The sequence below is a fragment of the Haliotis asinina genome, chromosome 7 (genome assembly GCF_037392515.1).
Source record: "Haliotis asinina isolate JCU_RB_2024 chromosome 7, JCU_Hal_asi_v2, whole genome shotgun sequence".
In the NCBI taxonomy this organism is placed as follows: Eukaryota; Metazoa; Mollusca; class Gastropoda; order Lepetellida; family Haliotidae; genus Haliotis; species Haliotis asinina.
Window position 1 is genome coordinate 26,710,055 of NC_090286.1, and position 23,012 is coordinate 26,733,066.

A 23,012-nucleotide genomic window follows, 5' to 3' on the forward strand; every position below is an offset into this window, starting at 1 on the left:
TGACGTGACATAACTGACAGACTAACAGGATCAGGTGATCAGGCTTGCGGAATGATTGTCATATGTCATCATAGCCCAGAACGAAACTCATCACTGGATTGTCTCGTCCATAATCGATTAATTACGGATGGCGACATACAACTGGAACAGTGCAGCGTTGAACAACAAACCAACCGACAGAACTTGAATAATGTTCAAAGCTAAGTCGCACCCAGAAATCTGTGTGAAGTTAATGCTGTTATGTACGGAATCCGAGAAGGGTCATTGTCGTGTTGTCACACTCTCAAAAAGAAGCATAACGAGGCACAAATTAAACTAACCGCGACAGTGCGACAATGTTTCGCGTTATCGCTATGTCGCATATCGCGTTTTGAAAAGCATTTTTTCTATTCCTCCAAAAGTCGACACGAGACAAAGCGACAATTTTCAAGGTCATAAAATGTCGCGTTGTCGCACTGTCGTCGTAAGATGTGCACAAAACCCCCGAAAATTGAATAAAACACGATACAAGACAATGTGACACGCTTTTCGATTGCAGGTGCATGCGTAGAAAGTCAATTACAGTACGCACGCGCATTGGAAGTTATACTCTATTTCAGACTTCAGAGGTCTTTTGCCACCGAATTAAGGTTATACTACATATTTTGTCGCATCGTCGCGCTTTGGTTAATTATGCTTCGTATTTGAGAGAGCGACAACGCGACATTGTCCCTTCTCGTATTCCATAGTTGTGGTATCAATTGTGCAATAAATATTTATTCAAACAAGAAAGTTGTTTGCATATCTTGACAAGGCAACTAGGGACAGTCATACAATGGTGTTTGTATTCATTCCATACCTGGAGCATGTGTTTACGAATCGTTACCAACTATGACAGCACGCGTTTAACATATTATGTGGCCGAGGCGTCACGTTAGCTTTTTTCACCCTTAACTCGAATAAGAGCTTGGTTAAACATAGCAATACGAATCTAAATTTATAGGTGTGGTTTAAGATGGAGACGGATGGACATTAACATCCATTCATCCACCCATCCACCGGACTATCCATTCATCTATCATCCAACCAACCATCATCTACCAGCATCATCCATCATCCATCCACAGACCCATCTATTCATCCGCCAGTCCACCCATGCACCCATCTATCTATCTATCTATCTATCTATCTATCTATCTATCTATCTATCTATCTATCTTTCTATCTATTTGAACTTAAAAGCACGGTTTGAAACCTTATGGTGACGTCACACTATTTTTACTTCGGAGCAAGTGGTTAACTCTCTGTGCGTGCATCTAAACAGGTGAATCTGTCGCAATTCCAGGTTATAATGCATCATCAGAGAGGTAGCGTACCGCAGCCACAATAAGTCGGGGAAACCAGTCAGAACCTTTGATTCCGGAAGTAGAATAATGGCCTGTGGGCTCGTTGACACTGCTCCGGGTATCAGCACAATCTCATTGTTCTCCATTACTCCATTATGACAAACAACGTATACTTAACAGATCAGTAATGATCAAACCAAAACTTTGAATGGGCCAGCGTCGACATATTTGAACCCTATAATAATTTACTTCGAAATGGCGTAATTGTGCTATATAGTAAACGAGCGTCGACCTTGACCCTGAAAAAGCAATACCAGTGCTCGTGGGGTGCACTTAGGGAACACAGCAAGTGTATGTTACAACTAAAAAGTCCTCCCTTGGTGTGATGCTAAGTCATATTAGCGAGGGGGTAAACAGTTGAAAATTGAAAATTTTCAGTGAATAATTTTAAAATCTCATATCGAGACTCAAATCAACAACAAAAATTTATTTTCAGAAGAGAACACTAGGTACTACTAACATATAAATTAGACAATTCAAATACTGTTAAGCAAAAACTGGAGGTAAAAAAGTTGAAAAAAAGTTGAAAATTTTGCTTTTTCAGAGAATATTTTTTAAATGTCACACTGACACTCAAAAGCACATTAATGTGTATATTTTCAAAGAGGACTCAAGGAACTAATGTACTATGTTTCATCCCAGAACGGTAAAACCGTATTATTGTGTGTGCAGCCATACCGTCGGTAGTTTCATCATGAAAATCATAAAACGCATACAAAGCATGCCTTGAATGGTCGCGTTATGTATCCTTCTAACGGCAATCACAATACCCCTATGTGTAACGGTGTGTGAAATTTGCACATATTGCCAGTGAGCGAGTGAGTGAGTGAGTTAAAGGAGATTAAAGTCCATTTGAGAGAGAGGGCTTGTATCACTAAACCAACATCGCACGCACCGCATATGGCCCAAGGGAAGCACATGCTAAATATATGCTGTCTCTAAATATGCAAACCATATCACTGTGTGAGAGGCCGTTAGATTCACTCTTCTGACTTTTATTACGAAATATGATGTTTTCTAGAACTATATATCAGAAGATAAAACAGAAGAAACTGTTTCTGTGTGCTGTTTAACATACTACACGAACTGATGTGTTGGTGCGTCAGTTGTGACACGCTGTGACGCTACGACGGCGTGAGAACATAATATAACGTTCTGACGTTGTGGTCATGTACTTCATGTTTAAGCGAAGTTATTGAAAGTTACTGGAAGTATCACATGTGCCTTACTGCTCTGTATCTAGAGTGAGTGAATGAGTTGAGTTGTATGCCGCACTCCGCGATATTCCACTTATATGGCGGCAGTCTGTAGATCATCAAGTCTGTATCAGACGATCTTGGTATGAACATCGATCTACGTCATAAGGTGATACTGTATCTAGATCTGCACAAACTGTAGAATCAGTAAAACCGTTAACCATTCCAGTCAACGCGCTACATGTTTAAAGTTTATTCTTATCAAAATTGTAAATATCATATTTTTCAGGAGGTATTTGTCCATTACATGTGGCTGATCCACACTGAAATTATAACGGAACGTAGTATTAACACCGCAAAGATTACTTTACAACACATCTTTTGCGATGTAGATATTCTCACGTAGTATTCGATGTTCGGAAAGCATCTCTTTTAACTTACCACCCCTCTCTATCATAGAAAGTCCACCGTGAACATACACGATTATTTAAGTATCAATGTTTTTAAAATTAGTTTTTGACAATTTGTTTTGGAATGAAATCTAAAAATGGCCCTTCTCATACGTATGCCGTTATTTGCAAAGAAAGTGGTTAACAGTAATGACACAGAAACGCCAAAAGAAACCGGCATAGTTTGTGTTAATTTTTTTGTCTGATGTCATAGCCGTATTCTTTGCTTTGCAATGACTTTGAGCTGTTCTGTGCGCTTTAGAAAAGAAAACAGAAATAATTAACATGTATAGCGCCTTATTTCCAGGCTAGACCAGCTAAAGGGCGCTATTTCGTTTGTAGTCCTAACTGCAACTATGTATGCATATTTTTATCAAATTAAACCACGCAGATAAATTAATTTGAACTATGGGATTGGTAATTACGTGATTGCACGTTGGGATCGTTCCGATGTAATTAGTAACTAATCTACCACCCCTTAATTATGTAAGAAGGTGGTAACAGTGTTGTTGCCAGAGGCGCTCCTCTTTATTTCAGTGACATAACAAATAGTCTGCCTAATTATTCCCCTGGTGTATATAGTCTCCGTTAGGTCAGGCCAACAGTATCGACATATCCAGTCCTTCTCGAGCATACGTACAACATGGCTCTTCTCGCTGTAGCTCTTCTATCCGTCATTGCTCACCTGGCCTTTGGTCAAGGTATGGGTCAAATGGGCTTTGGTAATACTGGATCAGCTTGGGGTCAAGCTGGAGCCACCTTGGGTCAGGCAGGAGGAGGTTTTGGTCAAGCAGGTGGAGCCTTTGGCCAAGCAGGAGCAGGTGTTGGTCAAGCAGGAGCCGGATTTGGTCAAGCTGGGACAGGAGGAGGTTTAGGTCAGGCAGGAGCAGGTTTGGGTCAAGCTGGAGCAGGCTGGGGTCAAGTTGGAGCTGGACTTGGTCAAGCTGGAGCTGGAGCAGGTTTGGGTCAGGCAGGATTCGGGCTCGGTCTACCCAGGCTTGGCTTTGGTCGACTTGGAGCAGGATGGGGACAAATAGGAGGACTTGGACAGAACATCATCAATCCTGTCTTGAGTGAGAGCATTTGAGTTTCTTATTACATATATTTTAATGCAACATAAGTTTAAATGAATTAAACACTGAACATGCACTTTCAAGCCTGAATGTAACTGAGACATATATTTCAAGTTATAAACTGACAATATAAACAATATAAGACATATGATGGTGGAACATGGACAAAACTACAATTTGACGTTTTCTTTACTTTGAATATGTGGTGCAAGACTTGGTACATTTGGCATTTGTCTTGCTTCCAGACACAACCATCACCTGTACCTTCACAGCTACAGGATTAACAGGATCCTTGACTCTTAGGAGAAGACAACCAAGCTGGGGAGGATGGGGTGTAAGTTTGTGTTTCAGTTCATTTATCAGAATCTGTCACTTATTAAGTCTGATATTACCAAAGAAAGAGTCCCCTTCTGTTACCTGTGAGTGTCAACTATGAGATTGTTTGTATGACCCCTTTTTTACAAACAGCACTTCCTTCGTTTACTCGCACCACAATGGGGCATGTGGATGTCAGAGAGGGAGGCATTTCAAACATGCTTTACTTTCGACGAATGCTTACGCAGTTTGTGTAGAACTATCGGAATATGCAAGATCATCCATAATTCTTGAAACCCATGTACTATGCAACATCTCAGAATGACCAGCGAGAACAATTGCCGTATGTTCTTCATTACGCAGGTTGTGTAGAACTATCGGAATATATCAGATCGTGCAAACATCAATTTCCCAGATTCACAAAAGAGAACCCATTCCCCTATGTTCTTTCTTACATATTACAGTGGGGTCAATCCCACGGAGGTCTGACTGGATCTGCTGTTCTGAGAACATCCACTGTGTCAGGAACTTACAACCTCGTCATCACTGAGAGATCTCGTGTGGAGGCCGGGTGTACCTCCGATGGACTCGGACCTGTCATTGGAAGGTAAGGAACACCAAAGATCTGCCTTTAGGAGCAACCAATCAGTGACGTTTGCTTGATATTTAGAGGTGGATTGAGACGAAACAACGTATTAATGTATAACATATGAATTAACAACTTGTTATTATTTGTATATAATACGACTTTTCTTTGCTAATTCTTGCCCACACATTCAGTGAAGATGATTCGCCTGACGAAAGTGCAATAAGTAGTCCAGTAATGTAGTAATGTACATAATAAAGAAGTTGTAAATGCATACCATACGTTGTTCTGCAATCAGTTAGTCACTTACAAAATGTTCCTAAAAACATAAGCGTGATGCACTGTTTCACACACTTTTTCCATATCCCCAAATCACAGCAAATATTTAGAACGAAAATGATAGTTCCTTCGTACTTTCAGCAATGTGTGGGGCCAAAGGTTTGGGCAAGGTATTTGGGGCCAGCGTTTGGGACATCAGTGGGGACAAGGTCTTGGTCAAGGATGGGGTCAATCGTTGGGCACTGGAACGACCACCACCCCTGGAGTTGTCACCTCTGTAACCCTCAGTACCAACCAGGAGACTGTCCTTGACTTGAGCTCTGCCAACCTGCCATTCAGGGAACTCGAGAGATACGGAGGACGCGGATTTGCTGTAAGCAGTTCATGTAAATTATATGTATTGTGCTCTCATTGTCCTAGAGACTTACAATATATGTGTAAATATTCTTATAGGAGATATTTAAGCAATGGATTCAGGTCAGGGATAAGGGTATGAAATGTTGAAATGAAATCTTTCTTAACAGTTATTAGAGCGGCGAATTCTTTCTAGAGAGAAGGTTTTAATCTCTCTAGACAAACTAATGACACTACCCTACTGTTGTTTTCAGCTCTGCACATCCTTGACCAGTGGCCTTGACGGACGTCAAGTGTGTGTGGAGCCAATCCTGACCTGCTGCAAGTTGGGATTCGACAACATGGATGCTGTCACCCCGGCAGCTCCTTGAAAAAGGAAGCAATCCCTCCATTGCAAACATATTTAATTGCAAACATATTAATATATGCAGTGTGTTGCTACAGTATTTTCCAATGAAAAGACGAAACTAGATTAAGCTCTGTCGATGTCTCTTCCTCTAACTCCTCCTCTTCCTCATCCAAATGCGTTCTGTTTTCCAGTCAGATTACAATGTTCTATAATATTAAGGTTATATCTTTTGAGAAAAAAATATGGACATACCTAAAACCCCTTATTATCGATCTGCAATCTCTTTTTTGTTTGGTGATTTTATCTTTTGCAATTGCCAGAGTCTCTGAGTGTTTAATTTTTTCAATTACAGTTCTATTCGGTTTTAAGCAGAATAACATCTACCATAGAATATATCACTGCAGTATGAAGGGCAAGAATGAAAAAGACCGAAACATTATTCCACACTCCCCCAAAACATGAAATTATCATTGAACCTATTGAATTGAAGATTATTAATCCTTTTGTATGAGATTCATGAAAGAACTATACACCTCGCTTTATATCAAACTGAGAGTCTACTTAGGCTTTCAGATACACAGTATTGAATTCCTATTTGTTCAGTAGGGGAAATTTTGAAGTTTCGGTGCCCAAGAATAAGACTTATGCCTCTTTCACTAATTATCACGTGGTATATTATTCCAGCATAAACCGCGTGATAAAATTAAATGTGCACGTGAAACGTTGACCCAAAACTTCAAACAATACAAAGGTGACTAAAAACAGTTCTAAAACACCACTTAAATACCAGTACTCAGTACATAGCTTCTATACAAGCCTTTCTTGTTATTTTTCCAACAAAAATTGCTTTGCACATGTAGTAAATTTTTCTCGTTATTTATTTATTTATTTATTTATTTATTTATTTATTTATTTATTTATTTATTTATTTATTTATTTATTTATTTATTTATTTATTTATTTATTTATTTATTTATTTATTTATTTATTTATTTATTTATTTATTTATTCCCATTTCAAGGGTGCCGGGGCAGCCCAGTGGATAATGCCTTCCTCTTCACACCGAAGACCTGGGTTCGATTCCTCACAGGGATGCAAGGTGTGAAGTGTATTTCTGATGTTGCTGAAATATTGCTAAATCAGGCGGAAAACAATACTCACACTCCAATTTCATAATGAAAACCTATCAAATTGTGTGCGAAAATACACGTAGGTATTGGTACATTTAAGTGGTATGTTAAGGAGAGCAGTGTTATGTAAGCTGAGCTAAGTGGATTCACTTCGTTTGAATCCTGATGAATCGGCTATCGTGAATGAGTGTAGTATATGTTCCTTATAACAGTGTTCAAGCGACATCAGAAATGGCATTCACACATTGTACCCATGAAGGAAATCCCTGGTTTTCGACGAGCGAAGCGCCCCAGTTATCGTCTTAGGAGCATGTTAGAACGTGCTTTTCTCAAACAGAAAATGATAAACTACTGTAAAATTAAATTCTTGGCCTAATATATATATTACAATTATATATATATATATATATATATATATATATATATATATATATATATATATATATATGTGTGTGTATGTGTGTGTGTGTGCGTGCGTGCGTGCGTGCGTGCGTGCGTGTGTGTACGTACGTACATGCATACATGCATGCATACATACATACATACATACATACATACATACATACATACATACATACATACATACATACATACATACATACATATAATCTGTCTTCATATGATACACCAACCTTAAGAATATGTAAAAATGTTTTATTACAGTTCACGGTTTTGAATTATTTTGTTCAAACGATGAATCAAATATCATTATTTATTGTTGTAATATTTTGTAATAAAGATCAGAAATAAATGTATATGTTTGTCAATATTTATTTAAGGTGTCGACATGAACGCAGTTGCATGATCGGATAATTTGGGAGCCTTCATTTGCCTCCCAGAGAGCAATGACTGAAATGTATTACACCAAAGAATAAGGAACAATTGATTTTTTCCTATTACTTTAGTTATGTGACGTCTTAACAAATTACATTAAGTAACATGAGGGAATTGGGTATTTTTGCTTTACCTTTTTGTGAAGTACAGGAAATGACGCGATCTGTGCTTATGTCTTCTCTTGTTTTGTCAGTCAAAGATATATTGAATACACTGACATCGCTCAAAAATGACTTAATTGGGAATGGAAAAACGTCCAACGGAGTTTGTTTCAGCGGAAATATTTTAACGAGTCAGTGAGTTTAGTTAAACGCTACACTCAGCAATATTCCAGTTATATGGTGGCGGTCTGTAAATAATCGAGTCTGGACCAGGCAATCCTGTGATCAAAAGCATGAGCCCCGATCTGCGCCATTGGGAACCGCTGACATGTGTCAACCATGTCTGCGAGACTTACCACCCGATCACCTCTCAACGCAAGCATAGTCGCCTTCGGTGGCAAGCATGGGTTGCTGAAGGCCTATTCTACCCCGGACCTTCACTGGTCTTTTAACAACGAAATCCGTAACGCCTCTGTGATACCGGATGCAGTCAGTGAGTGTGCTTCACCCAGCTTTAGACGGTATTCCAGTTGTATCCCAGCCTGGAACACCAGAAATGGCCTTCAGACAATGAGTTCATGTGGGGAATCGAACCTGGGTCTTCAGCGTGATGAGCGAACGCTTTAACCACTAGGCTACCCTTGGGTCCATGTCAGGTCGGGTCATGGTGCTGACAAACTCAGAAGCATGGAGGGACGGGCCGGGATTCTAACCCACACTGGTATGCCTGGACAGGGGTCAAGTGATGCAACAATCCAGCGAAGTATGCTCTTATCTTTGCAAATCTGATAGACCTACAAACGAAACAAGGTTCCACGCTCACGTGACTTACGGCAGCCCGTAGTTCCATCACATAAACTTAAAGCCTATGACTTGAAGGCCGTCGGTAGAGTTGGCCCTATCATATATAATAAAACAAAAACCAAAATGGTTTAGCACGCTACACTAAATTGTCCTTACAGTTATAATAAATGTTCTCATTCGTCTGAACCGGATACTTGTGAACTTGTGACTCGAGAGAATTGAAAGTCACGTGCATTTGTCTGTGATTTACGTGGAATTCACGTGAAGCACATTTTTATGTCTCAAAAACAGTAAACATACCACTGAGACATTCTCCTGGCAGGGTAAAATATTTCAAAAGTTCGAAATTGCAATTGCAGATGTAGCGCGTCATGTCAATGTCCACAGGAGCACAATTTCAAGTCCCCAGACACGTGTACCGCAGACAGGTCATGTCAAAGATCGAGCATGTCCCGGCAGACCCCTTAAGACCACACTCCGGGAGGATCGACTGCGTGGTGCTCCATGTTTACAAGTGCTCCAAAGTTGACAGTTGCAACAGGCCATCGGCACGACTGTTCATCCCCAAACGGTAAGGAACCGTATGCCCACAACCCGACTTTTTGCCCGACGTCCAGTAGTTGGAGTTCCATTGCGTCAACGTCACATATTGCTATGACGCCAACAACGTCATCGAACGTGACCACCATGGAGAAGACAGGAACCTGGTTTGGGGAGGAATAAATGCAGGAGGAAAAACAGATTCTTGCCCCAGGAATAATGAATTCACAACCTTACTGCGATGAGATCATTAGACCAACTGTCGTCTCATTCATGCAACGAAATCCCGGCTTTACGCTTCAACATGGCAACGCTAGACCGCACAAAGCCATTCGAACAAAAGATCTCCTTCGGCAGCATGTGTAGGACATTCTCGGCAGGAGGGTCAGAGAACATCATCCCGATATTGATAACCGTCGAGAAGCTTGAACATGTTCTCATTCGTGAATGGGTTAACATTAACGATGGTGACTTGAGATCAGTTAACAGCATGAGACAGCTATTTACAGCAATTCACTCCAATGGAGGACACACACGATATTGACGCTTTTGGAGCAATACCCCGCTCTAGATTTTGTGGTCAAGCGCCAAGGATGTCATCAGTATATCTTCAGTCAGACTAATACAATATGTCAACCGATTCTGCTTCACTCCTATCTTGGCTGAATGGCTGACCTGTTTTGCAAAACAGAAAGGAGACAGAACGTCTGTGTTTCAGTGTACAGCTCGGCTACATGCATTATTTATTTGAAATTTGACGTTACTCGTTTGTTTCAGTAATCAAGTTATCCCAGTTAAATCTACAGATTGATGGAAAAGTTTCGAGATAATTCAATTCAACACCCACCTTGTATATTCAAATTTTACTAGATTTCAGGGTAAACTCTCGTGTTTTTGCCCACAGCATATGAACATACCCACACAAGCTATGACACATCATGAAGAACTGGAATTTCCAAACGTGATAAACCCGGAAACACGAGACAAATTTGAAACATAGACAAAAGCCCGTATACTTCGAACTTGGACATTACATCAGACAGTTGAATGGAAATGTTGTGCGTTTGTATGGTACAGCCTCCAAAGGAATGTTCATATTCATGTAGAGGGAAGCCTTGAAAGAATGTTCACATTCATGTGCAGGGAAGGAGGAATTGACATATTAACGGACACGCATGCAGCGCAATTAAGAACCAACGTGCTTCGAAACCCTGTCATATCATGATCAAATAAACATTTCGTCTTTCAAAATGTGTGATGCCTGCAAGATAGCAGTGTTCACAATAATCTCTAATGTTGTTTTGACATAAGAATAATGCGTGTTGGTTTCGTAAGATTTATTCATAAAACTAAATGCTTTAATAATGAGTATTGACAGTGTATGAAGTAAGACCCGTCCGACCGACCGCTAGATTACTAAATTTACAACTGACCAGACCGACGGTCTGTTCCATACATCCGAGTGAATTCTCGGTGTCTGGCCTGGTTAAAACCATTTGGGGTGGTAACATTTCGAGGTTATCAGCCCTTATGTATGGCTGGGTTTTTGGCCTATTTCATACACTGTATTGGTACTGATTATTGGGTAGATCCATGTTGATGCTGTTGATCACGCTATTGTCTGGTCCAGATTCGATGATTTACAAACCGCAGCCCTATAGCTGGAATATTGAAGAATGCACTCACTCACTCACTCACTCACTCACTCACTCACTCACTCACTCACTCACTCACTCACTCACTCACTCACTCACTCACTCACTGCCATGATCCGGCATACAATCCTTGGCACTTTTCGTCTCTCAAAGATGTGTCTGCTAACACGTGTCAACGATGCTGTTTTGACCATAGAAGCATGAAACACGTATTATTTTCGTAAGCTTTATTTATAAAATATAAACCCATATGTTTTTGTAATGAGTATTGAAAATGATTCCTCGTGAAGAGGTCATGCAATGATATGAATTGAGTTGGTCACGAGATGAAAACAATACGAGTAATTGTTTACAGCGATACTGTGTACACAAATAAGAATAGTATTCACATATACCCATGTCAGTAATACTTATCATCCCCTTCAATTTTAATAATACGTCTGGACTGACAACCTTTATTGGCATGAGTACATGTAGTTTGCATTGAACATTCACACACATGATGCAGCTTTCACATCGCTTATGGAGGTGTGGGTGTGACAGCGTCGACGTTGTCGAATCCCAACTTGCAGCAGGCCAGGATGGGCTCCACACATACTTGACGTCCGTCAAGGCCACTGGTCAAGGATGTGCAGAGCTGAAAATCGATAACGTTTGTGGGTGAATGTGAACGCCATCGGATGACAGATGAATGGAATGTTTAAGGAGCAACGTGTTTCACAATGAACCTACAGAACTGAATCAAAAGGACAGATAAATCTGTGAAGCACTGAACAAATTGTATTTCGTAATCATTTTAATTTTCCCCTCACGGCGGATGTAATTCTTATTTTTTCAGGACAGTGAGTCAGTGAGTGAGTATAGTTTTACGCCCCTCCCAGCAATATTTCAACTATATGGCGGAGGTAAGTAAATAAATCTTTAAATAATCGAGTCTGGACAAGACAAACCAGTGATCAACTGTATGAGCATCCCAATTGGGAACCGATGGCAAAAGACAGCAACCAATATGACAACCAAGACAGCAAGCCTGACCACCCGATCCTGTTGGTTGCCTCTTACGACAAGCAAAGTCGCCTTCTATGGCAAGCATGGGTTGATGAAGGCCTATTCTACCCCAGACCTTCACGGATCTTCAGAACAATGAAAGAGCTTGAATAATCATTTAGTATTTTATACAACTCACCGCCAGCCCAGATATGTATTCTAAACCGATAATGCCTGTCACAAATGTGTCGAGTACTTACAGCAAATCCGCGTCCTCCGTATCTCTCGAGTTCTCTGAATGGCAGGTTGGCAGTTCCCAAGTCAACGTTGGTCTCCTGGTTGGTAGTGAGGGTTACAGAGGTGACAACTCCGGGGGTGGTGGTCGTTCCAGTGCCCCATGAACCTTGTCCCCACTGCTGTCCCCATGGCTGACCCCACTGCTGACCGAAACTATGACCCCATCCTTGACCAAGACCTTGACCCCATCGTTGGCCCCAAACGGTGCTGTTGAAGAGACATAGAGAGATATCAAGATGTATTTGGCAACAAATTTAAATTTCCGGTAAAAATTGTATATTTGCTCGAAAATATGACCCTATCTTTGACTCACTGTGTGAGGAATTGTTCGTCTCAGATGTATTGTATTATATCATTTTATGAAAAAATGAATAATTCATCACTTCGATTCGTTATGATAACGTTAGAAATCATAAGCATTTGCAGAACTAAGTGAGTGAGTGAGTTTAGTTTTACACCGCACTCAGCAATACTCCAGCTATATGGCCACAGTCTGCAAATAATAGGATCTGGATTAGACAGCCTAGTGATCAGCAGCATGAACATCAGTCTGCACAACTGGGATACGATGACGTGTCAAAATATGATGCTTCATTAAATGCTATTTAAAAGTGTTCATGGAAAGACCCATCCATTAAATGCTGGTGTGGCAGAGATAAGGTGCTGCTTAATAATCCCTTCTTTAAACAATTGCTAATGAGAAAATATGTTAATAATTTAACTGCAAAGATAAAAAAAACATTTGCTTGGGGAGACGCATACCTCTTCCCCAGAGAGGGATACACTCCCCTAAGCCCTTCAGAAGGATCTAAATGTCAACGGCCCGTCCCTACCTTCCAATGACAGGTCCGAGTCCATCAGAGGTACACCCAGCCTCAACACGGGACCTCTCAGTGATGACGAGGTTGTAGGTTCCTGATGCGGTTGTAGTCCTTAGAACGGCAGTTCCAGCCAGTCCACTTCGTGATCGACCCAACTGGAATAAAACTCAATCTTAGTTCGTGTCAAAACTACTCAAATGGTATGCATTAACTGACGAAAACGAATGTGGATTTGATAATACTCTTTTTCTAACGTTACCAGGATGATAATACTTACACTCTCTTCAGGTTCATTCCCACATCAAACACGCGTCAGTACTTTATTTTGTCCGTCCGTGTACGAACCTTTCATAAAGTATCTGACTCTCAAAACCCTAGACCAGTTCAGTCAATATATAAGATTACTTACACCCCATCCTCCCCAAGATGGCTGCATCCTCCTTAGAGTCACAGAGAAGGCAAAACCTGTTCCTGTTCCAGTGCATGTAATGGTCGTATCTGGTGGAAGAGAAATACAGTTAAACTGTTTATGTCGCAAAAATATACACATACAAGGAATAATGAAGGTAGTTAGGCAATGTCCAAGTTTGTTAAGAATGGGTTGACTGGTTATTGTATCTCTTTAAAGTAACACCTAGCAGTAATAACTAGACAGTCCAGGGCTCGACATAGATTCTTATAGGTCTCGCATTTACTATTTTGACATGTTGCCTAAAATTATTTGTAATCACAGTGTCAGAGAGAAAATTAAATGAGTTGTAAATACTCACTCAGGAAAGGGTTGACAATAGTCTGGCCAAATCCTGCTCCACCAAATCCAAGTCCATGGGTACCTATTCCACGTGCACCAAATCCAGTTCCACCTACACCAAATCCAGCTTGACCAATACCCACACTACTCTGTCCCAAACCTTGACCCAAAGCCAGGTGAGCAATGACAGATAGAAGAGCTACTATAAGGAAAGCCATGGTAGAAATGTACTCGAGAAGAACCTGAGCTAATGCTTGTATATATCTGATTGGGTTTATATACCACTGCAGGTATGATAAGCCTGTAATTAATTACGTCACAGAAATGAAGGAATGTGACAATCGAAGGTCCAATCCCGTATAACTTATGCAATTAAGGAGTCGCATTAAGACATTTACAGCTTTCAAGGATAAATTAAGAGCGAAGTATTCATCAATATCACCTTGTATATTCTTCTCACCTCTTTTATTTGGGTTATGCAGTGTTTTGTGCTTCCCATTTTCATTTAGGAGCAATTCTTCTTTAAAACATGCTTTCGATATACCGTTTAAGCAGACTTTTGCTTCAGCTATATCAAACGTTTATTGCATTCCTTTGTAACCAAGGTTTTTCATGAAGTTCAGTAAGTATATATTCGACATTCTACAAATTTATGCGACTTAAGCGTTATAATGCATTGCGAAACTATTCTAAAAAGTGAAAAAGGATTATTGCCTGAGAGGTTTTTAGCGATCTTTTTCTCTCAAAAAAAAATTGAACAATGTCTTGTTTCAAAGCGAATGGCGTGTTCCAAAAAGCTGATGCAAAACGCCTTTTCTAAATGTTTTCTTGCATTTAAATAAATAACTGAATTGTTAAAAGAGTATTATTTAGAACAATAAGTGCAATTAGGTATAATTACGCACAAACCCATCAAAGTGATAATTACTGTACAATTGCGGTGTCTCTTGGTAGTATTCTGTCACTTTCGACCCTTAAACATATTATCATAGGACCAGCTACAGCACTGACAGAATCCCCTGAAGATCCAGGCTAGAACTGATCTTCAGTAGCCTATGTGTGTGTTAAAAGCGACTAATGGTATGGGGTGATGGTCCTCGCTGACTTGGACAACACATCGTATCCGTGTCCCCCTGTTTCAACGTGTTAGGGGGCCTAAAATCTAAACTTGTTTAAAACTATAAACAATGCTGATCATGTTTAAAATTACGATTTGCGCATTTTGTTAGTTATCAAGGAGAATGTGAGATAACATTGGTATTTATCTCAATGATTTTTAATCTTGAATACAAAACTGGTGATTAATTGTGTCACAGAACTACAGGTAGACACTAGCAGGAAGTCCTGCCCTTGTGTAATTGAGGATTGGTGTTCTGAGGTCATACCAGAGAAATGCATTCACTGATATACTGTCTTTATAATCCAGATATGTCCCCGACGGCGAATACTTAGGTTATACAATGTTGTAGTTTATACGGTAATCCATGTGTGTCTGTCTTTAACATTTGTTGAGCTCTTTAAATAAATGCATGAGGTTTCTATTTCGAGTGTGCATTTGTTCTTTAACTGACACAAATCATATAAGAAACAACATGCAAATCTGTATTCATTCTTCCCGCAATAGCAATTGTTTTCAGGCATTATCATCAATGAAGTTTGCAATTTGTATGGATACATTCTCTAACATTAAACACTTTCGGGTATTTAAATTTCGTGAGCAAATGTTGCACAGATTATGGTCAAAACAAACTGCCGACCAGAACCAGTAGAAAGTACACAAAAGTTGGCCAAACAATTGCAGCCCTATTAAAGATATACTAACTTAAGGTACAAAACCAAACCACCACTGAATAACCTTACGTTCTTTGTTTCATTTGCGTCACCATCAAACACAGGCTATGCATTTTCGTTTGACCGGTATTTAACTATTTCTTAACAATTTTTCAGGATCCTTTCTAGAATAGTTTGTCGGTCACTGAATAGTTTTGTTCTCTCCTTGAAAGAGAGGACCATTTACTTGTACTTTATTTTTTTATTGTGAAATCCGGCAAAACAAACTTTCTCAGCATTTTACCCACATGGGCTTCGAACATCCAAGAATGGATACTTTTTTATTTGAAAAGTACACTCATCCTGTTTGAAAGCAATACCCTTGACAAGTTCCGAATCAGAAATTACAGATGGGGTTTGGCCTTTGTGACATTGCGAGTGCATTAAGTTAAACTTGTTTGACATGCAAAACAATTTTTCATAAATTCTTTTTTTACTGATATCTGATGGTGGATTGATTCCAGCATATTCTTTTTATGTGTATGTGTACAATTATGCTTTATTTTTTTATGTAATCGTAATCTACCGCCAGCTGTTTCGAAGCTAAGTGTTCGATTCCTCACTTCCTCGAACCGATTTGTATGTTTACTCCACTATTCGAATCGTTTGCCAGTCGCAGTAAAGTTGTGGGTCGATTAGGCAATTTCCAGTTAATAAAGTCACTAAATAAAGAGCTATCGTTTATGACTTATCAGGTCATATTAATGAGAGAATGATGCATATCATATTTGCATAAGTTGTGCATATACTTTAAAACGCAAAAACATTTTGCAAAGGACACATAAGCAGCCTGACCAGTGAGAGGCATTTAAATTCAATGCTTCAGCTGAGCCCGAGGCGCCAAATCACGGTATCAAAAACCGACAAGTAACTATACATGTGTATTTATTGCGACAGAAGCATAGATCAGTTCTCATAATGAGAAAGCGATAATAAAGCCTTAGGGGAAGGTGTTCCACAATGTAATCGTACAAGTGAGGGACATGTGAACATACCCTTAGGTCCTTCTGTTGACTGTAAATTAGATTCATCCCTAATATTATGGTTGTTGTCCTATGAGACACGTTCTTCAAAGCCATCGGAGCGCTATGGCTGTGTTAGTCAATGCTAAAGTGTGGGAGTTACGATCTACTTAGCTTTACGATCGCTTTGAGAAACGGGACCCTGGTCTGGAATATGGTCACTGCGTCACTGGTATTCTTTTGGGAGCGCTGGCAAAATCCAGAAACTTTTCAATATTGCTTTTATATTTTGACGAGTGAATGAGTAGTACGGTTTTTTGTTTATTTGTTTGTATGTTTTGTGGGGTTTGGGGGGGGGGGGGGGGGGGGTTCGCTTTTTCTTCTTTTTTTTTCTTTTTTTTCATTTCTTGTTTTTTCTTTGTTTTGAATATGCCAGCAATGTCAAGGTGTGATACACCAGAAATGGTGGAAGGGGAATCGAACCCGGGTCTTCGGCGAATTGAGCCAACGCTTTAACGACAAGGTTAACCCTAACCACCCCCAACCCCTTCACATTTATTCGTATATGTGTTGGTATTATATTTAAAGCAAAATGCGTAGATAGATTCCCTCTTCTGTAGAACGTGGTGCATGCAAACCTATCTTTGAAGACGCTGTGCCCCGTAAAAGGGAGCAAGCAGTGAAACGTGTAATGCTTTCGTTGTTACAACGTTAATTCAAGGTCAAGCTATTTGATACTAACGTACTTTACGTTCTTAAAATTTCTTAAATTTTCTTAATGTTCTTCATAGTTGAATAGTTTACCCAGTAGTGAACAGTACATGAGAAACAAATCAGAAATTCGCTTTCATTCACTTTTACAATTTGCAGGTTGTTTTGGCCGTGTGTTTTCTGAAGCTGTAGCTGAATAGTTAAGAAAGAACGTCAAAGTGAAAACGTTCAGAGAAAATTGTTGTGACACCGAATTATAAGAAACATTGTTATAGCGTTATGAGATAACGTTGTGAGATAACGTTATAAAATGATGTAAAGTACTACTGACTTTGTGGCACCGTCGTGTCATGACGTTACCAATGAACAGTCTTCTCACAACGTTGTGTATGTGTCAGTGTTAGCTGGGAGAACTCTGATATAGTTAAATGAGTCGCCATCACCTATTTTTCATATATTCTGTCTTCATTATTGTCCTGAAGACCCGTGAAGGTCAAGAACCCATGCTTGCCATAAAAGGCTACTCTGCTTGTCGTAAGAGGCGACTAACGGGATCCAGTGGTCAGGTTCGCTGACTTGGTTGACACATGCCATCGGTTCCCAGTTGAGCAGATCGATGCTCATATTCTTGATCACTGGATTGTCTGGTTCAGACTCGATTATTTACAGACCTCCGCCATATAGCTGGAATATTGCTGAGTGCGGCGTAAAACTAAACTCACTCACTCACTCACTCATTATGTTTGGACTTGTGGCACTGCAGTATAACAGTGACAGTGTTGTTGTATACATTGATAGATAGGTTATAGATAGATAGCTGTATTCATATACGGGCTTACGTATAAAAAGGCTAGTACATTTTCTAATTTTAATGTCATTCTGACCAGTGAAGCAGCGATCCGCTTCACGATGGGAATTCCGCCGAGTTTAGCAATATTCCAGCAACATCACTACGGGGCACACTAAAAATGGGCTTCGCGTATGGTACCAATGTGGGGTCTTTGGTGTGACGAGCAAACGCTTTAACTATTAGGCTACCCCACCGCCGCTGCAAGAGAAGTGACTCAATAAGAAACGTTTTACAATGATTTTAAATACATTTCAGAACATCAAAGTTCATTAAATCTGTGTAAATGGAAAACCTAAGTACACAATTAATTCTGGCGTCTTAAACCTCAGAGTCTCATATTTTCCACGTCAAAGCTGTGATCAATATCATTAGCACTTGGGTCACATTTACGTCTGAAGATCCGGGTTAGAATTAATCTTCAGTAACTTATGCTTGTCGTAACAGGCGACTAACGGGATTGAGTGTTCAGGCTCGCAGAGTTGTTATCATATCCCATTTGCGAAGATCGATGCTCATGATGTTGATCAATGGACTATCTCGTTCAGACTAAGTTATTTACAGACTGCCGTCATGTAGTTGGGATATGAAGGGGTGAGGTTGAAAACTCACTCACTTACTCAAAGCCCTGAGTCGGCATAGAATCCTTGGCACGAGAGCCAACTTTTGTCTCTCAAAGAAGTGATCCATGTGTCTGTTGACACGTGTTTGCACGTTATTACTGATGCTGTCTTGACATAAGAAGCATGAAACACGTGTTCTTTTCGTATTTTTTATTCATAAAATACTCTTACTTTTGACAATGATTGATGATGAACCAAAAATGCAGGGATGTGAACACAATACATGTAGAATGTCAGGTGAGATGAAAATATGACGAATTTTAATTATTTATCAAAATATATAGATTACTGTTTGCATAAAAAAGGGTATTCACACATTTGGCACTCAACATTCACACACTTCTTTCAGCTTCCCAATCACTCATTATGTTTATGGAGGTGTTGGTGTGACAGCGTCCGTGTTGTCGAATCCCAACTTGCAGCAGGCCAGGATAGGCTCCACACATACTTGACGTCCGTCAAGGCCACTGGTCAAGGATGTGCACAACTGAAAACACAAGTTAGAAATGCCATTATTTACAAAGTCATACTATAACACTTCACAGGCATGGGCCTACCCAGATTCAGTATTGTTTTCAGTTTTCGTGATTCACACAACGTTAATTCCGTGTGATAAATTCTAATTTCCTTGTTGCGCCGTTGTTCTGTGTGGTTAAATATGCATTTAATAGACACATTTTAAAGAGCATTGGGTCTATTGGGTGCAAATGACTTAACATGTGGTTTAAACAAAATACTTACAGCCAGCCCACGTCCTCCGTATCTCTCGAGTTCTCTGAATGGCAGGTTGGCAGTTCCCAAGTCAACGTTGGTCTCCTGGTTGGTAGTGAGGGTGACAGAGGTGACAACTCCGGGGGTGGCGGTCGTTCCAGTGCCCCATGAACCTTGTCCCCACTGTTGTCCCCATGGGTGACCCCACTGCTGACCAAAACCTTGACCCCATCGTTGGCCCCAAATGTTGCTGTAGGAAATGATATATGAATTTACAATTTGATTCTTTTTGCACATTCATTTGGATAATCGCTGAACGTTTCACTTCACTATGAAGAAAACAACTTGAACTTACGTGAGCATTGTCCCCACTGATGGCCCCATGGTTCATCCTACTTTTGACCAAGACCTTGACCCCATCCCTGACCAAGACCTTGACCCCATCCCTGACCAAGACCTGGACCCTACTGTGGGCCCCAAACGTTGCTGTTGAAGAGACACAGGGTGAAATAAAGGTACATTTGACAATGTATTTTCCGGTTGTTTCACAAGGTGCATTAAATTGAAAAAATGTGAAACAATATGAAACTTCTGTTCACACTCCTTAAACCTGTTCATGGTGAGACCCACGGCATTGAGCACATGTCAGACTTTAAATGTACCCAACATGACTTTAACTAATCCCACACTACCCAGACGGCCCATACCAGGACCAAACCGTTCGTACCTTCCAATGATAGGTCCAAGTCCATCAGAGGTGCATCCAGCCTCCACACGGGACCTCTCAGTGATGACGAGGTTGTAGGTTCCTGATGCGGTTGTAGTCCTTAGAACGGCAGATCCAGACAAACCACTTCGTGATCGACCAAGCTGTATAGACAAATAAACAAATCTGTTTCTACATGTTCAGTGGTGTTAAATGCATCGTTTAAATTGAAAGCATTGTCTGACACCCGAAACCCAGTTTAATCAATGAATGTGACTACTTACACCCCATCCTCCCCAAGATGGCTGCATCCTCCTTAGAGTCACGGAGAAGGCAAAACCCGTTCCTGTTCCAGTGCATGTAATGGTCGTATCTGAAGGAAGAGCAAATTCAGTTAAACTGTTTATGTCTCACAATATACACATACAAGGAATCATTTCGTTAGTTAGGCAATGCCCAAGCTTAAGGATTGGTTGGTTGATTGTTGTTTTCTCTTTAAAGCTGCAGCTCAGCAATATCAAGCTATATGGTCGTAAAAGATAAAGTCTGGACAAGACAACGGTAGTCCAGCGATCAAGTAAATAAGGTTAAAAACCTATTTACCTAATTTACACAGTGCAAATAATCGCTTGATAGAATGTAAGTGTGCACGATTTTTACGGACTACCGTTTACTATTCTGGGCTCCAAACATAAAAAGCATTCTCATTAAAAAACACATATTACCAGCACATCCTGCATGTCGAGTTAACACACCTGAAGTATTCCAGTATTAATATACAATACCGTCGGGCGTTCGATGATCATACAGCGAATTAAAGCAATCCTGGTTGTAAATTATATCGTGCATAAATACTCACTCAGAATAGGGTTGACAATATTCTGGCCAAATCCTGCTCCTACTTGACCCCATCCTGCTCCACCAAATCCAAGTCCATGGATACCAAATCCACTACCTCCAATTCCACCTACTCCAAATCCAGCTTGACCAATACCTACATTACTCTGTCCTAAACCTTGACCCAAAGCCAGGTGAGCTATGACAGATAGAAGAGCTACTGCGAGGAAAGCCATGGTAGAACTGTACCCAATAAGAACCTAAGCTAATGTTTGGTATCTATCTCACTGGGTTTATATACCACTACAGGTATTACACGCTGGTAATTACCGGTAATTATGTCACAGAAATGCAGTAGAGGTCCTATCCCATGTAGGACATGCATTTGAGGACTAAGAATGCGTTAAGAGGGAGGCATTCATTAATATCTATCCCTTTGAGGCTGAACATGTTTCTCACGTTGTAAATATTTGGGTTACGTAATGTTGTGGTTCCCACGTTCATTCACGCGTCATCAATGGTCAACTTATTTCTGTAAATAACCCCTGGTGTCACCTCCCATAGGTCAGAGGCATGCACACCCGTTTTCGAACATCTGGTGTTGGCTATAGCAGTCATTGCGATAAAAACAAAATGCAACCTGGCTGTTTCGGTTCCAGTACCTGAGAACATGTGGCTTCGTGACCTGTATGCGAAATGAAAGTGTCTAATGACCCATGCAAATCTACACATTTTATTTTCAGTCTCTACATACGGTGATTCAGAGATTACAAGAACGTTTTCAAAATTATCTTTAAATATTTTTTTGTCCAACGATGAAACAGATCAGTCGATGGTTCTTCACACAAGAAGGATATTCTGATATTACATGTTGTATTACAGAAAGTTTAAGTCTATGAAATCAATAACGGAATTATTGCCGTAAGCGTTTATTTATCACCTACATGCGTGAACCGGGCAAACATTGATCGACTATGCACAGATGCACTTCAATATACAAACACGTATAGATTTTACACGCAATGGAGACATTATTCATTTAGCAATGCTTGCATCTGGTTTGAGGGAAATAGCATTACAATGTTTCTGAAGTGAGTGAGTGAGTTTAGTTTTACGCCGCACTCCAGCTATATGGCGGCGGTCTGTAAATAACCGAGTCTGGACCACACAGTCCAGTGATCAACAACATGAGCATCGATCTGCGCAATTGGGAACCGATGACATGTGTCAACCAAGTCAGCGAGCCTGACCACTGGATCCCGTTAGTCGCTTCTCACGACAAGCATAGTCGTCTTTTATGGCAAGCATGGGTTGCTGAAGGCCTGTTCTACCCCGGGACCTTCACGGGTCTGTTTCAAAAGTATCAGCATATACTATGTGATGGTCCATTTGATAATGATCAATTTCTGTAGACCAAATGACTCCTTTACTATTCTCATACATTTTAATGTATAGTGTAGATTGAAAACGTGTTTAGAATAAAAACATACTATCTTTGGTGTCGGTTTATTTTTACCAGTGACCAAACCGACATGAATGAGTTCTTGGGAAGTTTATATAGTTCATAATGTGGAATTTGAGGTGGAATATCTTAATTTCGGGTACATACCCTCAAGCAACAGATTCATTATTATGCAGTCAATGCAGTCTAGGTGTGCTATGGCTTGTAAATACTGATGTGTCAGCATGTTGTGTAATCTCACCTATATATGTACCATGATGGATTAAATAAGCCGGTAAAATATTGTTGATCTGCAACAAAATTGGCTTCAAATGTTGAATAGATATAAATCCATTCTTGTGAAAATACAAGTGTTCAATAACACTAAGAACCCTGTAACAACAAACGAGAGTCATTGATTTTCGAGCTGAAGGAATG

General features: G+C 40.1%; 3 protein-coding genes across 3 annotated transcripts; 1 reads left to right on the forward strand and 2 right to left on the reverse strand.

The window, feature by feature from the left end:
• Nucleotides 1-3,673: 3,673 nt before the first annotated feature.
• Nucleotides 3,674-6,008, forward strand: LOC137291697 (spidroin-1-like). Its single transcript, XM_067823135.1, has 6 exons — nucleotides 3,674-3,731; nucleotides 3,768-4,103; nucleotides 4,349-4,437; nucleotides 4,883-5,025; nucleotides 5,425-5,656; nucleotides 5,892-6,008. Exons 1-6 carry the CDS (start codon nucleotides 3,674-3,676, stop codon nucleotides 6,006-6,008), a joined length of 975 nt encoding a protein of 324 aa, XP_067679236.1.
• A 5,562-nt stretch (nucleotides 6,009-11,570) lies between these two features.
• On the reverse strand, nucleotides 11,571-14,124 carry LOC137291512 (putative per-hexamer repeat protein 5). Its single transcript, XM_067822876.1, has 5 exons — nucleotides 13,926-14,124; nucleotides 13,565-13,653; nucleotides 13,168-13,310; nucleotides 12,298-12,541; nucleotides 11,571-11,687 (listed from the first exon to the last, which is right to left on the reverse strand). Exons 1-5 carry the CDS (start codon nucleotides 14,122-14,124, stop codon nucleotides 11,571-11,573), a joined length of 792 nt encoding a protein of 263 aa, XP_067678977.1.
• Nucleotides 14,125-19,249: 5,125 nt separating this feature from the next.
• LOC137291513 (putative per-hexamer repeat protein 5) lies at nucleotides 19,250-21,369 on the reverse strand. Its single transcript, XM_067822877.1, has 5 exons — nucleotides 21,156-21,369; nucleotides 20,581-20,669; nucleotides 20,318-20,460; nucleotides 19,621-19,840; nucleotides 19,250-19,366 (listed from the first exon to the last, which is right to left on the reverse strand). The coding sequence occupies exons 1-5, from the start codon at nucleotides 21,367-21,369 to the stop codon at nucleotides 19,250-19,252; spliced, it is 783 nt and encodes a 260-aa protein (XP_067678978.1).
• Nucleotides 21,370-23,012: the final 1,643 nt, after the last annotated feature.

Bases quoted from the DNA above. Each gene is read 5' to 3' on its own strand.
- LOC137291697 (XM_067823135.1), top strand. From the start codon at position 3,674: ATGGCTCTTCTCGCTGTAGCTCTTCTATCCGTCATTGCTCACCTGGCC. The intron at 3,732-3,767 runs GTATGGGTCAAA...ATACTGGATCAG, and splicing joins TCACCTGGCCTTTGGTCAAG to CTTGGGGTCAAGCTGGAGCC. The intron at 4,438-4,882 runs GTAAGTTTGTGT...TACATATTACAG, and splicing joins CAAGCTGGGGAGGATGGGGT to TGGGGTCAATCCCACGGAGG.
- LOC137291512 (XM_067822876.1), bottom strand. From the start codon at position 14,124: ATGGCTTTCCTTATAGTAGCTCTTCTATCTGTCATTGCTCACCTGGCT. The intron at 13,654-13,925 runs GTGAGTATTTAC...CTCTTCCACCAG, and splicing joins TATTGTCAACCCTTTCCTGA to ATACGACCATTACATGCACT. The intron at 12,542-13,167 runs GTAGGGACGGGC...TCTCTTCAACAG, and splicing joins CTCGGACCTGTCATTGGAAG to CACCGTTTGGGGCCAACGAT.
- LOC137291513 (XM_067822877.1), bottom strand. From the start codon at position 21,369: ATGGCTTTCCTCGCAGTAGCTCTTCTATCTGTCATAGCTCACCTGGCT. The intron at 20,670-21,155 runs GTGAGTATTTAT...CTCTTCCTTCAG, and splicing joins TATTGTCAACCCTATTCTGA to ATACGACCATTACATGCACT. The intron at 19,841-20,317 runs GTACGAACGGTT...CATTTCCTACAG, and splicing joins CTTGGACCTATCATTGGAAG to CAACATTTGGGGCCAACGAT.